Raw genomic sequence first — 15,431 nt, 5'->3', positions numbered from 1 at the left:
TTTTCTTTGCCTTTAGAAAGACAAATCCAAATGTACAAAGTTTTAGAAAGACTGTAAGTGTGATATCAGGGTAGTGTGTATTCTAAGCAGTTTTGTAGGGTTGTTCAGTACAGGAAAGGAGTTTGATGGAAGATGAGGGAAATAATGTGTGAAAAATCCCAAAGTCTTCCCCAGACCACCAGTTATCTAGGAAGGCAATGCAATGTTTTGAAAAAACACAGAATAAAATTTGCACGTAATTCTTAGGACCTGAACAAGTACTAAATGCAAATGAGGAGACTTGGAGCAGGCGGACAGTGATTAGGATTTTTGTGTGCGGTTAAAACCACTCTCCCACTATTAGGGAAAGAGTAGAGCGAAGTGAAGGGAAGCTCTAAGTGAATAACAGGATGCAAACAGGGGGTGTGTGAATTCCTGCGGAAAGAACAATATAAACGAGTAATCATACAATCTTGTTAGAAAGGAAACTCAAGTTTTACTGTAACAATAGATATTTTTCCAAGAAAATACATCTATTTATTGTGAGTTTAAATAATCCAGCTTGGATGGGATCTTCTTAAACTTTGGAGCCATGACTATACTTCTAAGACTGTCTGAAAAGCAGCACTTAAGTTTCAAGTACAACATTAATCTTTATCCATTTCTAATTAATCAAAACATTCTAAAATATAACTTTGAAGTACTTGAACAAGACTCAGTCATTATGGTAAAGTTAGAAGGTGTTTCTTTGACATAATTAAACTGAAATCATTTTTTAATACATTTTGTAATTCAAGATTGTGCTGTATTCTAAATAGTGTGCACTGTGCTGAATTCATGAAGAAGAAAAAGGGGAAAAAAGGCTTCTGCCCTCTAATAGCTCAAGGTCGAGTATCTCAGAAACTGTGACAAATACTGTATGTGAAATCCTTTAAAAATGTGCACATTAAATATTTATAATGCAACATTTAGGGAGCATTTACAAGGGAGGGAAAAGGATTAGAAGTTTCACTAGTTATTAGTTTTAGTTTCAGCTGAGGAACAGTGGGAACCTTTGAATATTTAATCCTTGAAAACTCTTGAACTATATGTATTCTAGACAGTAAAGCTCAGAGAATTGTTTTTCAGTTTGTACACTCTTTATTTTACAGATGATGAAGCAATGATTATAAAATTTTCATTTTCATAATATGCTTCTTTTTTGGTGCACTTAAATATGCCATTTATTGCCTATTTTTCTAACTAGAATGGAAGGTCCTTGAGAATATTATCAATATGTTTACTGTTACACCTTAAACACTTAGGACAATGCCTGCCCCAGAGTGAGCCCTCAGTAATTATTTATTAACTTAATTGTATTAACATATCTGAAAAACAATGTGGAAATTCTAAATTATATACTTAGAAATATGGCTCTAGGGCTTAGTTTTTGACGTTAATATTTTGCTATTTCCAAATAAGCTTTCTGTTAATAGCCAATTATAATTATTGGTTCTATCAATTATATTCTTCTCTATTTCTAAATGTACAAATGCAAGGAATGTTTGTTTTAAGGAATCAGAGCAGTAAGGAACTTTTTACATGGCTTTTAATTAACTGATTGGCTGGATCATACAGTGAAACGTGTAGAAGTGTTTAAGGATTCAGTCTTCTTTGAACTAACTGTATCACTGTGCCCTTTCTTGGTGCTTTCAGTACTGCCCCTTACGTTCTTGTGCCATCCGCTTTGCTCCTTTGCCTTCACTTTGTGTTCATTATCTTGTTCCTGGGCCTATGGTCGTTTTCTTCTTTGCTGCATGTTCCTGTTGTATTAATACTTCCCAGTCGTCTGGCAGTCTTGGTGTGTTTTTCAGTTTTGTCAGCGTAGATAGGATGGACAAATAGGTCTCTGGATTTAAAGGAAAAAAATCACTCTTTGTAAATTTGATAGATTAAAAATTCCAGAATAAGGTGATACTTTATTTTTAATTTCTGCACAATGGACACATTTAAACATGTTTAAGGATTAATAACAATGATATATTAATAATAGATTAATTGAAATTATAGAAGGTGTTTAAGTTCTATTCAGTTTCCTCAGTAACACTGTTCTTCTGTGTTACCTTCTATTCTTCCCTGCTTATTTTAACTGTTTAAAGACTTTTCTAAATTATGTATCTTTGAAGTACTTCTGTAGTGTCTTTTGTATTTTTAGGAAACAAATTTTAAAAATTCAAAATTGCTATTTTCTCATGTTGGTAATTAAACATAGTAAAGTACAAATTTTGCATCTTGATAGATTAAATCAAAGTTGAGGGGAGCCTGAAGACAGAAAATGACGAAGTGGAGCTATGACCTGGCAAGTCAGTGTGGACTTAGGTCTTGGAAATATAGACTGAAAGCCTAAAATCTTTAACATCACGTTCACGCTTTTTCATCAAATTTCAAATTGTTAAAATTAAACTATCCCCTTCTAATTTAAAAAGAAAAGTAGAGAATAAAAAGAAGACCCCAGTCATAAAATGAGTTTTAGACTCACATATCATGTTACCTTTGAGATGGAAAATATTTAATAAGTTTAAATTACTAAATGACTATGAGCAATCATAGTTTATTAAGAGAGACTTAGATTTGGGTGGTTATACATAACCCAGTCTTTGAAATTGGTCGATGTGAAAGGAAAGGGTTGTTTCCTCCTATATTGTGTCTTTTAATGCCAGAGTCAAAACAGTGGACATTGTGCTTGTTAACTACTCTGAATCAGTATGGTAATGTTTTATTCCTAGCAAAAGTAATTTCAACATGTAAAAATTTTGAATTAGATTTCATTATCAGTTTTAAAAATATTCATCATCATGTAAGGATTGTTTAAATTATTCTACTTTTCGACAGTAATCCCCAAAATTGATGAGAATGACTAATCCACGTTCTTCGTTGAGACACAGATACCTAATGAGGTAAAAAGGGCAGAAAAATTTTCTTTCTTTGAGGTAATAGTAAATGTCAAGGGCATGCAGTGTTTGTTAATTCTGTAAAATACTCATGGTAGTTATTATACCATTAAAATAGAGTCATTAACTGTGAAATCTTTTGCATCCTTCATTAATCTCAGTCATGAGTTACTCTTCATGACATCTCTATAACTGAGATGTGCAAATTTAATTTGTGGAAAGGAAAACTTATAAACAAAAAAAAGGTGATTTTTGTGTGGGCTGCGTTAAGCCTGACAGAGGTGAGCTTGAGGATCTGAGTTTCTAATTCCAAAGTTCTGCATTTGCAACTGTCATAGGGAATAGTTCTCTGGTTATTTTTAAAACTAGGCAGTGTAGGGGCAATGAGTCACGAATCATTATAAAATGGTGATTATTTTAAGCATGTATTAAGTGTAAATATTTTACATATTGGAGTATTTTAAATTCACCAAGTCTAAAAATGCTGTGAGAGGAGAGGATGGTGAGAGTTTATGTGATGATCTAAAATTTATTCAACCTCATTGTTTACCATGGATCTTTTTTGACTTTATTTTACATTAAAAATTATATGTGCTCTTTTCTTGGTCTTCCTTTTGTAGATACTTTAACAGTTCATTTCCAGTTCATTAGGTTTTCAAAACAGAGCTATTGTGTTTATTCATCTTCAGCTTGTGTGTTTCTCTGGATTTCAGAGCATTATCTTGAAAAACAAATATATATGCATGTATATATATGAAGAATGAGCTTGAACAAGCAGTAAAAATGAATTAAATAAAAAGCGTTTTTAAGGGTTGATGTTTTATAAAGTTTAAGGCGTTTGTATGTGCACTTTCTTTTTACATTCACAGGGTTTGGGTACTACTTTTATCTGCTTTTTTTTTTTTTTAATTACTATGTGTCAAGTAATTTACAAAACTTGCAGTATGGCAGCAGTTGTGATTTCTGAATCCTAGAAATGTCCAAAGTAGGTTTTGTTTGCCTAAAAGATCAGCACATTTGAAATCATCAAATAGTGTTGAGTGTCATTAACCCATGGTGTTATCCATTTTAGATGGTAATTTAGCTATGTGTTTTTTTCCAGAATTTACATTTGAAAACATGAAACTCCCCTAACATTCATGATACCTTCCATAACTAAAACTGTTAAGATTTAGAGATTCTTTTAAATTTTAATTTATGGACTTAATATAATCAAATCCATGCAGATTGAAACATGGATGGATGAAAAGAATGGTAGGACATTCTTATTGAGTCAGGGTATTGTGGTATTCAAATCCTGGCTTTTATAGTTAATAATATGGCCTCTTTGGATCAGGAATTTAATCTCTTTTCCTCAGATATCCTAACTTACAGCAGAAGAGTCAAATTCTATGAATAAGTAAAGTGAAAAAATAATTTTATGATATTTTACATAGGATACTTTTATCTCTGAGTGTTTTCCTTTGCTTTGACAAGTATTTTTTTAAAAACAGTGACAAATATATAACAGAGTTTCAAACTGAACCTACACTCATTATATCCTTTATTATATATTTTGCTTCTTTCTTGTCTCTTTTAAATTTACTGCTTTAATAGGTTTTCTCTTTGATCATTTCCTAGTGTTATATGACTCTAGGATCCTTGATCCTTAATTGCTTGGCCATGAACAGTTCCAGTTCGTCATAAATTTATGAGCTTAGCTTTCTGTTTTAAACAGAGATTACCATTGGGGGAATATTAAAGCCAGCCAACTTTCAGCAGTTTTCTCTTTTTTTTTTTTTTCCCCAGGACAGATTTTAAATGTCTGTAGTTAAATTATTTGACTTTTTGTGAGTCTTTGCTGATCTGGTTAATGGAAATATACATTTGCCATGTTATAGTGTTTTAGAAACTATTTTCACATGTAATATAAAATTAATCACTCGAGGGTCTGTAATAAAACACATTTATATTACCACTAATCATTTTTATTTAGTAATTTATGTGTTATTTTTTAATCCTGCTCTTACAGCTTTTTGACTTTTTAATCAATCATTTTTAATCAGTAGCTCAAATTCATTTATTTGTTTGTAGTTGGAGATTTAGATTTTGGAGTCATCATAATGTCATTGGAATAGTATTTTAAACTATTAAGTGAATAAAATATTCCTGGGGAAAGCATATAGAATAAGAGGGAAAATACCAAAGATGAAATGCTTTAAGGATGGGCAGAGATAGAGGAAAACACATCTCTGTGTGTGGAATACGAAACTGTGCTATGGTGATAATGAGTTTGCTCAAAGATGACTTCATTTGTCAAGTTCTTAAAGGGGCAAAGAGAAAATTGCACATGAAAGTGTAAACTAAAGTGAAATTAAAGTCTACAGAAAAATAATAATACTAGAGGTGGTAATTTCTGATTCTTGGTTGTCCATAGAAGACGTAACGCCATTCAGGTGTCAGCCGTGGGAGGTTGAGAGAAGAGACAGTCAAACTGGATCAACTTAATGAACCTAGAATTGTCTGTATCGAATTCTTCTAGGCTTAAATTTGCCCACATGATGTGGGAGTGCCTTCATGGTCAGTTTTACAGAATATTCTGTTGCCTCCTACATTTTTGATAGTGTCTAGTTTCAAGTGTCTAGTCTCTGTGTTACAGAGGCAGCTTCCCTCTCTTTGTCCTGGCCCAGGAGAGGGAGACTTTGTCATGTAAGGGGCGCACCAGCAGGCAGGGGACATGGGGGTAGTTCGGTTACTAACCCTGTGGCTTTAGATTAGACCTTTGTCATCACTGTTCCACAGAGTCTTCATCTTCTCAGCATGGACAGTAAGAATGCTTGCCTGCCTGATGTTTTAAGTGTGTAGTGGGTTTATCCTAAAAAGTAAGATCTTTGTGAACCACAGTTATAAAATTTAAATTGTATACAGTTGACCCTTGAACAACACAAGGGTTAGTCGAAAATTGGCATATAACGTTACAGTTGGCTTTCCATATCCACGGTTCCTCCATCTCCAAAGTTCTGCATCTGTGGATTCAACCAATCACGATCATGTAGTGCTGTACTATTTACTGGAAAGAATCCACATGTAAGTGGACCTGCCCAGTTCAAACCCCATGTTTTTCACAAGTCAACTGTACATACAGAATTTTTTGTTATTGCCCTGTGTTTCAGTAGTAAATTATGTGGTTCTACTTTCATCTTTATAAAATTGGGATTAGAATTACCTCCTGAAGACATATTAATAATGAACTCTTTAAGCAGAGGAAAGATAATTTTAGAAAGTATGAAGGAATGAGATCCAGAACATTTGTGAGTTATTTCCTAAATCCTGATTTTCTAAGTCACTAGTTCTCAAAATGTGATACCTGCCCCTCAGCATCACTTGGGAACTTGTTAGTAATGCAGACTGTGGGGCCCCATCCTAGACCTACTGAGTCAGAAATTCTAGAGGGTGGAGTCCAGCAATGTGTTTCAGTAGCCTTCCAGATGATTCTAATGTCTATGAAAGTTTGAGAATCACTGCTCTGGCTGATTAAATTTTCCTACTTAGAATGCAGTTTTAATTCCACTCTTGTTTATGTGGAAAGCTAAATGCAACTCATTCCCCACTGAAAAGGTAAATTAATTGCTCTAGTTGGTTTCATTAATTCAGAGACCTAACATATCGTTACAGTAGAATTGCATGTAACTAAACGTAAAACTGGAAAAATGTTGAGTAACATCTTTGGAAGTTAGTTTCCACTTAATCGAGAGTGAGAATAGATCTAACTTTTAAGGATTTTTGCAGCTTTAGAATGATGTGTTTCTTTAGATTTGCTAAAAAGACAGTAACTGCCAGTTATGCAACCTACATTCATTCATGAAGATATAAACTAACATGTGCCTTTTTAAAACCCGAATTTACTTTTTTTCTGCCTTGGTGAGTAGAAACTTCTAGGCAGAAAAAAATCTGTGAATATCATCAGAAAGCACTGAACTGTGTACACCTAATCTTTGTCTCCTGAAAACTTAGAATATAACATAGTTTTTTAAAAAAATTTTCGGTTTCTTCCTTCTTTCCCTCAAAAGGACAATGCTTCATTTACCAAACAAACAAACAAACTTGATGTTACTGAAGTGAAATATCTATTACCTCAAAGGATCTAGAAGGAACTCACTTCAGGTACACTTATATATGATTGGAAATTATTTGTAAATACTCATCCATACTAGACTGGGGATGTTTTCCGTATATTCAAGAAATACTACATTACTTAACCCTTTCTAATTTATAGATGCAGTTGGTTGAATTTCATAATAGGTGATAGCTTTGCTCTCTTTTATGCTTATACGAATGTGGGAATGGAATTTAACTTTTCCTACCAGAAGTAATAAAGGAGGATGATAAACATTATTGTAAAATAAATTGAATTTATGTCAACAATTAGAGATTAAAAAGCCTTATGCTTTTTCCTGGCAAGACATTTACCATGTCATCTTTCTGTTTAAATGCCAACTACAGTAACAAAATACAAAGTATAGTTTACCACATGCCAATATTTGTTCCCCGTGAATTTCTCTCTTGAGAAATTCAGAGCATGTTTTTTGAAGAGGAAATATTTGGCTTGTAGGGAGAAATGGAAATCTGAGCTTAGATGTATAAGGAAGGAAAGTGCCGTATTAGGAAACATGGATATGATTAAATGCATGTGGGAAAAAGACTTGAATCAGTTGGTAATAATTATATGGGTAATATTATAATCTGATAATGCTGTGATATATTTACACTCTAAATTCCATTATCAATTAAATTCTTGTTTAATTGCATCATTGATCTCTCAAAGAACAAATAGTTGAAATATTTTGATGGTTTATTATCTTAATATTCCGCTGAATGCTGAAAGTCAGAGCCTTACACTTTGGAAGGTGTAAGCCTTACACTTTGCACATGTGGGGAGGATTTTAACAAATGTCTCTTCAGTACGGCCAGTGTTTCTCGAGTAGCAGAACTGGCTTATGACTTATTTTCAGATATTATATTTTGTTTCTATGAGCTGCCATGTATTTAATTCCAGGGGTGTAATGATTAAAGTGTCTTCTGTATCTGATGATGCATATAATTTTTATAACAATTTACATGTTTGAAGTACCTTCAGATTTATGTTGCACAGTCATCATAGCAGTCCTGTTAGACACTCTTTAATGCTCCCTGTTTAGAGATGAGAAAACACTCAATTATCCCTAGTTTGCAACTTTTAGTGTCAGCTTCCATAATGGTTTGAGGGTGTGTAAACTCAGCATATAGCCCATTTTCTCCATCCTTGACTGTCAGTTATAGATTCAGGCATTAACCCAGGTACTCTACATGTTATTTGAGCTCTCACAAGAATTTGTCTCCAGAGGTATCACTGTCCTAATTTAAAGATGAGGACACTAAAGGTCAAAGGTGGTTAGCATGGGAGAGAAGTCTGGTAGGTGATTAATAATAGCTCATGCAATTAGGATTAGGCTACCTGGGTTCTTATCTAGGCTCTACCACTTAAAGCTAGAACGTTGGGAAAGTTTCCTAACCTCCTTAAGTCTCAGTTTCCTAATCTACTGAAAGGACAGTAAGGCCAGTTCCATAGAACTCTTATGAAGATTAAATAAACAAGACGTAATACATGGAGACTGCCTGGCATACAGTGTGGGCTCTAAGTATCACATATTATTATGAAGGAAATTATTTAAGGCCACTCAGATGGTAGGAAGTCATATCCCCACATCATCTTCTTACTCTTTTATTGCTTTCTGACCAGGGCAAGAAATGTATATGTGAAAGTGAGTAGTATTAATTAATACATCTTCCAGTAACTTTAAGAAGGGAGAGGTGGTAGGTATGAGATCAAGAAGTAGAGGACAAACTTCATGGAAAGGCAAAAATTACATAGTTTGGGTCAGGTGGCTAGGACATAAAATAAGTTTTCTAAAAAGTCATATTAGTATTTTTTAGATGAGAATGGGAAGGAAGTGCACCCTTCCTCGACTCATCTTTGCACAATATTTACTTGAATTCCTAACTGATTAATTATTAGCCTTAAACAAGAGAGCAACAGAAATACTTGTTTGCTTGTTTTTGGAAGAACCCTCCAGTGGTCCTTCCCCCAAATGCATTTACCACTTTTCCTACTTAAGCAGTAGTTATACATACGTATTAAACACTGTCCCTCTAACATTTAGAATTGTAAGCATTGTTGTTTAGAAAGAATTTATTCTTTTTCAAGTTCCTCTGATACTTTAATTAAATTCCATCCTGGTACTTAATGTTTTTGACATTCTTTACCAATATTTTTGACATTCTTTTCTAGTTCTTCATTTCCATAGCTTATATGCCCTACTTAAAGGCAGAGTCTGTCTAATGTCTAATTACATTGGCTAATATCCCCAATACAAGACCAGAAACAAATTGTAAGTTACTGAGATGAATGGCCTCTTTCATTTCTTATTCAGCTTCTCAGTGGTCCAATAACTCTAGTGGGAACTGACATCATTCCACTGATTAAAAGTTAACTTTAAAAGATTCCTAATAAGAAAATTTAGACATTGTAAATTTGACACAATTAATATCTATCCATTTTTAGGATGACTTTGCTTCTTTCATAATGTCGGGGTTTGGGTTTTGTTGTTTTCTTTCTTTCATAATGTCGGGGTTTGGGTTTTGTTGTTTTCTTTTCTTTCTAATAGCAAATCTTATTGATATTTGGTATAACTCTTAAATTGTGCCTCGTACTGGAGCTTTTGGAAAAGTAGGAGAGTGTAGTTAACCCTTACATTGTGAGGTTTTAATGCGTTCAAGCAAATGTGGCCACTGGAAAGCAAGGAACAACAAATCTGTCCTTTACTTTTCAACGAGAAAAGATTAAGCCTTTCCTTTGGTCTTGGTTAACTGTTAGATCAGTTAATTTACCTCAAACTATATTTTGGCGTAAAGAAATCTGTTCTGTGGCCTTTTGGAATTGTTATATTCAGAGGCCAGGTTTTTGGCTTCTTCTTTCAAAGAGATATGCTTCAAGTTCTGCAAAGGCAAGGACTTGGCATAAGAGTCCAGTGTGACACATGCACTGCTGGTTTACCAGAAAATATGCTTCACACATGAAAATGTTTTATATGTGATGCTTTGCTCAAACTGAGAGAAAAATCTGGTTATTAATATATCTCCAGCTTATCACTGAGCCAGATTATCCTTAGCGCTTAAAAATCCAATGAAATAAGAAATCTTAAAAGGAACGTCACAGTTGGTTTGGCTCAATGGTGTCTCTTATTTTAAATATCACAGGTTAAAAAAAGATCAGAAAAATAGAAAGGTGGTGCAATAGTGTGTCTAAAAGTTTCAACTTTATAACAGGGCAATCTATGAGCTTTGGGAAATACTGCTAATAATTAAAGCTACCAACTAATATTGAGCTGCTCTACGTCAGGAACTTCACATATATTCTAATTATTCTTCACAACGGCCCTGCAGGGTGTTTTTGTTTGTTTGTTTGCTTTTTCAACTACCACTTTACATATTAGGAGACAGGCTCAGAAAGCTCACACATTTAGGAAAAGGCGGAGCTGAGATTTGAACTCAGCTCTGTCAGATACCAATGTCCATCCACATGTTTTAACTGAGAAGACATTTGAGAGTGCTTGGAAAAATGCTAAATAAGTAAATGGTAGCAATTATTATTTCTATTCAGCGGTGCTGCCTCCCAGACTATAAATGCATGCACACACACACGATGTGGAGAGAGATGGGAAGGTGGGGAGATGCAGCATTACTGCGTGGTACCCTCTATAGTAAGCATCCCACCATCCTGTCAGACTCCCATTCACATATGCAATCCATAAGCAACTAGAAGATGATAATGAAAGAGAAGCCACATTACAAGGTGTAGTAGTACCTAGGAATAGACATAAAAATACTTTTTTGTGGAAAACTTCAAAACATTCTAGTGGGACAAAAAATACAGACTTGAACAAATGGGAAAACATACATGTTCCCTGATTGATTCAACATCATAAAGACATTAATTCTCCATGAATTGACCTATAAATTTAATATGAACTTAATAATACTACTAACAGTTTTTTTACCTTAAAACTAGACAAGAGGATCCTAACCTCAATGGACATATATTTCTTAATAAGGCATTTGGTTGATTCTTCTCACCACCCGGTAGTTCACAGATGTTAAGATAAATATGTAGAGACATACTAAAAATATTTTTATACGTTAGGTTGTGAGGAACCTTATTCTCCTAAATAGATAAGAACTGCAGGAGTGTTTATAGCAATGTCGTGGCAATTCTTTGAAACTCCTTAAGTAATATGCCAAAAATCATATAGTGAACTCATCAAAAATTATCTTTAAGAATCTGTCAGGGACTTCCCTGGTGGAGCAGTGGTTAAGAATCTGCCTGCCAACGCAGGGGACACGGGTTCCATCTCTGGTCCGGGAAGATCCCATATGCTGCGGAGCAACTAAGCCTGTGCGCCACAACTACTGAGCCTGTGCCCTAGAGCCTGCGAGCCACAACTGCTGAAGCCCGCGCTTAGATCCCATGCTTAGCAACAAGAGAAACCACCGCAGTGAGAAGCCCGCACACCAACGAAGAGTAGCCCCCGCTCGCCGCAACTAGAGAAAGCCCTCGCAGCAAGGAAGACCCAATGCAGCCAAAAAAAAAACCCACCAGAATCTGTCAGCTGACTGGAAACCACCCATTGGCAAAGGATTGTTCACTTAGTTACTGTAGTACCAGTAGATACCAATTTTTCAAATTATCTCTGTGTTTGGTGTACAGAGGTTTTTTATTATAGCTCTTTGAAACTGCTTATTTTAAAAACCACCTATACTATATCATTGTTTTTCCCTTTTTTTCATAGTTGCATTAAAGTCCACCCCAGCTGACAGAAATGGAGTCCAGGACAACTGTAGAACAAAATTCAGAGAAGGCCTGAACTTGCAGGAAGGAGAATTCTTACTGCAGGTAAATTGTAGTAAATATAGTTCATTTTCATTAGGACAGTTATAAATGGAGAATTAATTAACAGCCTTTTAATTATCCCCAGTTTATTTAGGACTCACCCAGCGTTTCATACCACTTTCATCTGAAGTACAACAGCGGTATAATGTTAGTATTGTACATGAAAAAATGGAATTTTATGAAGCATATTTATTAGAAGTCTAGTTATCACTTTCCATGTTGCATTTCTTTAAATAGCAAGAGCTCCTAGATTATTTTAAAGGTTCTCATTTAAGACACTGGATTTACGTATATGTTTTGAGGAATATAGCTCCATTAAAATAATTTTATTTGTTAAATAGTTTGAAATTGTTCTTAACCTGAACTTTATTTTTTTCAATGTGTTCTTATAATTATATTTTCTTTTAGCAGCTGTGTGTGACTTATCAACTTGCTACAGATTTTTGTCAACAACCATCAGCCCTATTGTCATGCGCTAGAACTTGGAGAGTTTCTAGTAGATTTGTCTATAAAAGTATTTTAAATCTTTTCCAATTTTTCTTTCTTTTGGATCTGATACAATGCTTGATCCTCAGTTAAAATTCTCAGGTATTTATCTTATTAAAGAAAGATAGAATGAAGATGTGTGCTATAAAGAATATATATATATGTATAACTGCATCACTTTGCGGTACACCTGAAACTAACTCTCAACACTGTAAATTAACTATACTTCAATTAAAAAATGGTAAAAAAAAGAAACTAGTTAAATAAAACAAAACAGAAAAGATGTGTGCTATAATCTGTGCTATTACTATTACATAATAATTTTCAATTCTACCCAGTGAACTGAGTGGAGAACTTAATTTGTCATTGTGACAAAAAGTAGCCATAAGTTTCAGTAACTCCATTCATTCAGTAAATGCTTAAGTGTAACCTAACAATTTATAAGATTTTATTATAATTTTGTAATTGTGTTCAAATCCCTGATACCGAAAATTAACTTTTGCTTCCATTATGTTAGAAAAAATTAAATATATTCAACCGTGAGTCGTCCTCCTCCTGCCTCTAGCTGAGGATTTTTATGTATATTAGCTGAAACGTAAAGACCCCTTATTTAGGTCACAGGAAGCATTCTAATAATTGCTGCTGAATGTGATTAAACATGCATCTTAGTTTATGTAGTAAAGTAATAAGGAAGTTCTTTATCTCAAGTGAAAATAGACAAATGTGGCATGCTTAACACTTGTTAAACTGCTTTAAATTATGGGCCAGTGATTATTTTTTTAACATCTTTATTGGAGTATAATTGCTTTACAATGGTGTGTTAGTTCCCGCTGTATAACAACGTGAATCAGCTATACGTATACATATATCCCCATATCCCCTTCTCCGTGCATCTCCCTCCCTATTCCACAACTCTAGATGGTCACAAAGCACCGAGCTGATCTCCCTGTGCTATGCAGCTGCTTCCCACTAGCTATCTATTTTACATTTGGTAGTGTATATATGACCATGCCACTCTCACTTCATCCCAGCTTACCCTTTCCCCTCCCTGTGTCCTCAAGTCCATTCTCTACGTCTGTGTCTTTATTCCTGTCCTGCCCCTGTGTTCTTCAGAGCCATTTATTTTCTTTTTAGATTCCATATATATGTGTTAGCAACGATATTTGTTTTCCTCTTTCTGACGTACTTCACTCTGTATGACAGTCTCTAGGTCCATCCAGCTCACTGGAAATAACTCAATTTCGTTTCTTTTTATGGCTGAGTAATATTCCATTGTATATATATGCCACATGTTCTTTATCCATTCGTCTGTTGATGGACACTTCGTTTGCTTCCATCTCCTGGCTATTGAAAATAGTGCTGCAGTGAACATTGTGGTACATGACTCTTTTTGAATTATAGTTTTCTCAGGGTATATGCCCAGGAGTGGGACTGCTGGGTCATATAGTAGTTCTATTTTTAGTTTTCTAAGGAACCTCCATACTGTTCTCCATAGTGGCTGTATCAATTTACATTCCCACCGACAGTGCAAGAGGGTTCCCTTTTCTCCACACCCTCTCCAGCATTTATTGTTTGTAGGTTTTTGATGATGGCCATCTGACTGGTGTGAGGTGATACCTCATTGTAGTTTTGATTTGCATTTCTCTAATGATTAGTGACGTTGAGCATCCTTTCATGTGTTTGTTGGCATTCTGTATATATTCTTTGGAGAAATGTCTATTTAGGTCTTCTGCCCATTTTTGGATTGGGTTGTTTGTTTTTTTTGATATTGAGCTGCATGAGCTGCTTGTTAATTTTGGAGATTAATCCTTTGTCAGTTGCTTCATTTGCAAGTATTTTCTACCATTCGGAGGGGTGTCTTTTTGTCTTGTTTATGGTTTCCTTTGCTGTGCAAACGCTTTAAGTTTCATTAGGTCCCATTTGTTTCTTTTTGTTTTTTATTTCCATTTCTCTAGCAGGTGGGTCAAAAAGGATCTTGCTGTGATTTATGTCATAGAGTGTTCTGCCTATGTTTTCCTCTAAGAGTTTTATAGTGTCTGGCCTTACAGTTAGGACTTAAATCCATTTTGAGTTTATTTTTGTGCATGGTGTTAGGGAGTGTACTAATTTCATCCTTTTACATGTAGCTGTCCAGTTTTCCCAGCACCACTTATTGAAGAGGCTGTCTTTTCTCTATTGTATATTCTTGCCGCCTTTATCAAAAATAAGGTGACCATATGTACGTGGGTTTATTTCTGGGCTTTCTATCCTGTTCCATTGATCTGTATTTCTGTTTTTGTGCCAGTACCATACTGTCTTGATTACTGTAGCTTTGTAATATAGTCTGAAGTCTGGGAGCCTGATTCCTCCAGCTCCATTTTTCTTTCTCAATATTGCTTTGGCTATTTGGGGTCTTTTGTGTTTCCATACAAATTGTGAAATTTTTTGTTCTAGTTCTGTGAAAAATGCTGTTGGTAGTTTGATAGGAATTGCATTGAATCTGTAGATTGCTTTGCGTAGTAGAGTCATTTTCACAATGTTGATTCTTCCAATCCAAGCACATGGTATATCTCTCCATCTGTTTGTATCATTTTTAATTTCTTTCATCAGTATCTTATAGTTTTCTGCATACAGGTCCTTTGTCTCCTTAGGTAGGTTTATTCCTAGGTATTTTATTCTTTTTGTTGCAGTGGTAAATGGGAGTGTTTCCTTAATTTCTGTTTCAGATTTTTCAGCATTAGTGTATAGGACTGCAAGAGATTTCTGTGCATTAATTTTGTATCCTGCTACTTTACCAAATTCATTGATTAGCTCTAGCAGTTTTCTGGTAGCGTCATTAGGATTCTCTATGTATAGTATCATGTCACCTGCAAACAGTGACAGTTTTACTTCTTCTTTTCCGATTGGGATTCCTTTTATATTTCTTTTTCTTGTCTGATTTCTGTGGCTAAACCTTCCAAAACTGTGTTGAATAAGAGTGGTGAGAGTGGGCAACCTTGTCTTGTTCCTGATCTTAGTGGAAACGGTTTCAGCGTTTCAGCATTGAGAACGATGTTGGCTGTGGGTTTGTCATATATGGCCTTTATTATGTT

At 34.7% G+C, this 15,431-nt stretch overlaps 1 protein-coding gene and 1 long non-coding RNA gene across 2 annotated transcripts in view; one reads left to right on the top strand and one right to left on the bottom strand.

The window, feature by feature from the left end:
• The window catches only part of AHR (aryl hydrocarbon receptor), a 50,779-nt gene that overhangs the window by 15,321 nt on the left and 20,027 nt on the right, over positions 1-15,431 (top strand). The window contains exon 3 of the mRNA XM_019928248.3: positions 11,774-11,877. Coding sequence (XP_019783807.1) covers positions 11,774-11,877 — 104 coding nt within the window. The remainder of the gene's footprint in view (positions 1-11,773; positions 11,878-15,431) is intronic.
• The window catches only part of LOC141279533 (uncharacterized), a 359,504-nt gene continuing 344,774 nt past the window's right edge, over positions 702-15,431 (bottom strand). The window contains exon 5 of the long non-coding RNA XR_012333929.1: positions 702-1,867. This is a non-coding gene — a long non-coding RNA (uncharacterized lncRNA). The remainder of the gene's footprint in view (positions 1,868-15,431) is intronic.

The sequence above is a fragment of the Tursiops truncatus genome, chromosome 9 (genome assembly GCF_011762595.2).
Source record: "Tursiops truncatus isolate mTurTru1 chromosome 9, mTurTru1.mat.Y, whole genome shotgun sequence".
Classification (NCBI taxonomy): domain Eukaryota; kingdom Metazoa; phylum Chordata; class Mammalia; order Artiodactyla; family Delphinidae; genus Tursiops; species Tursiops truncatus.
The sequence above is the reverse complement of the archived record's forward strand: the minus strand, read 5'-3'. Positions and strand labels throughout refer to the sequence as shown.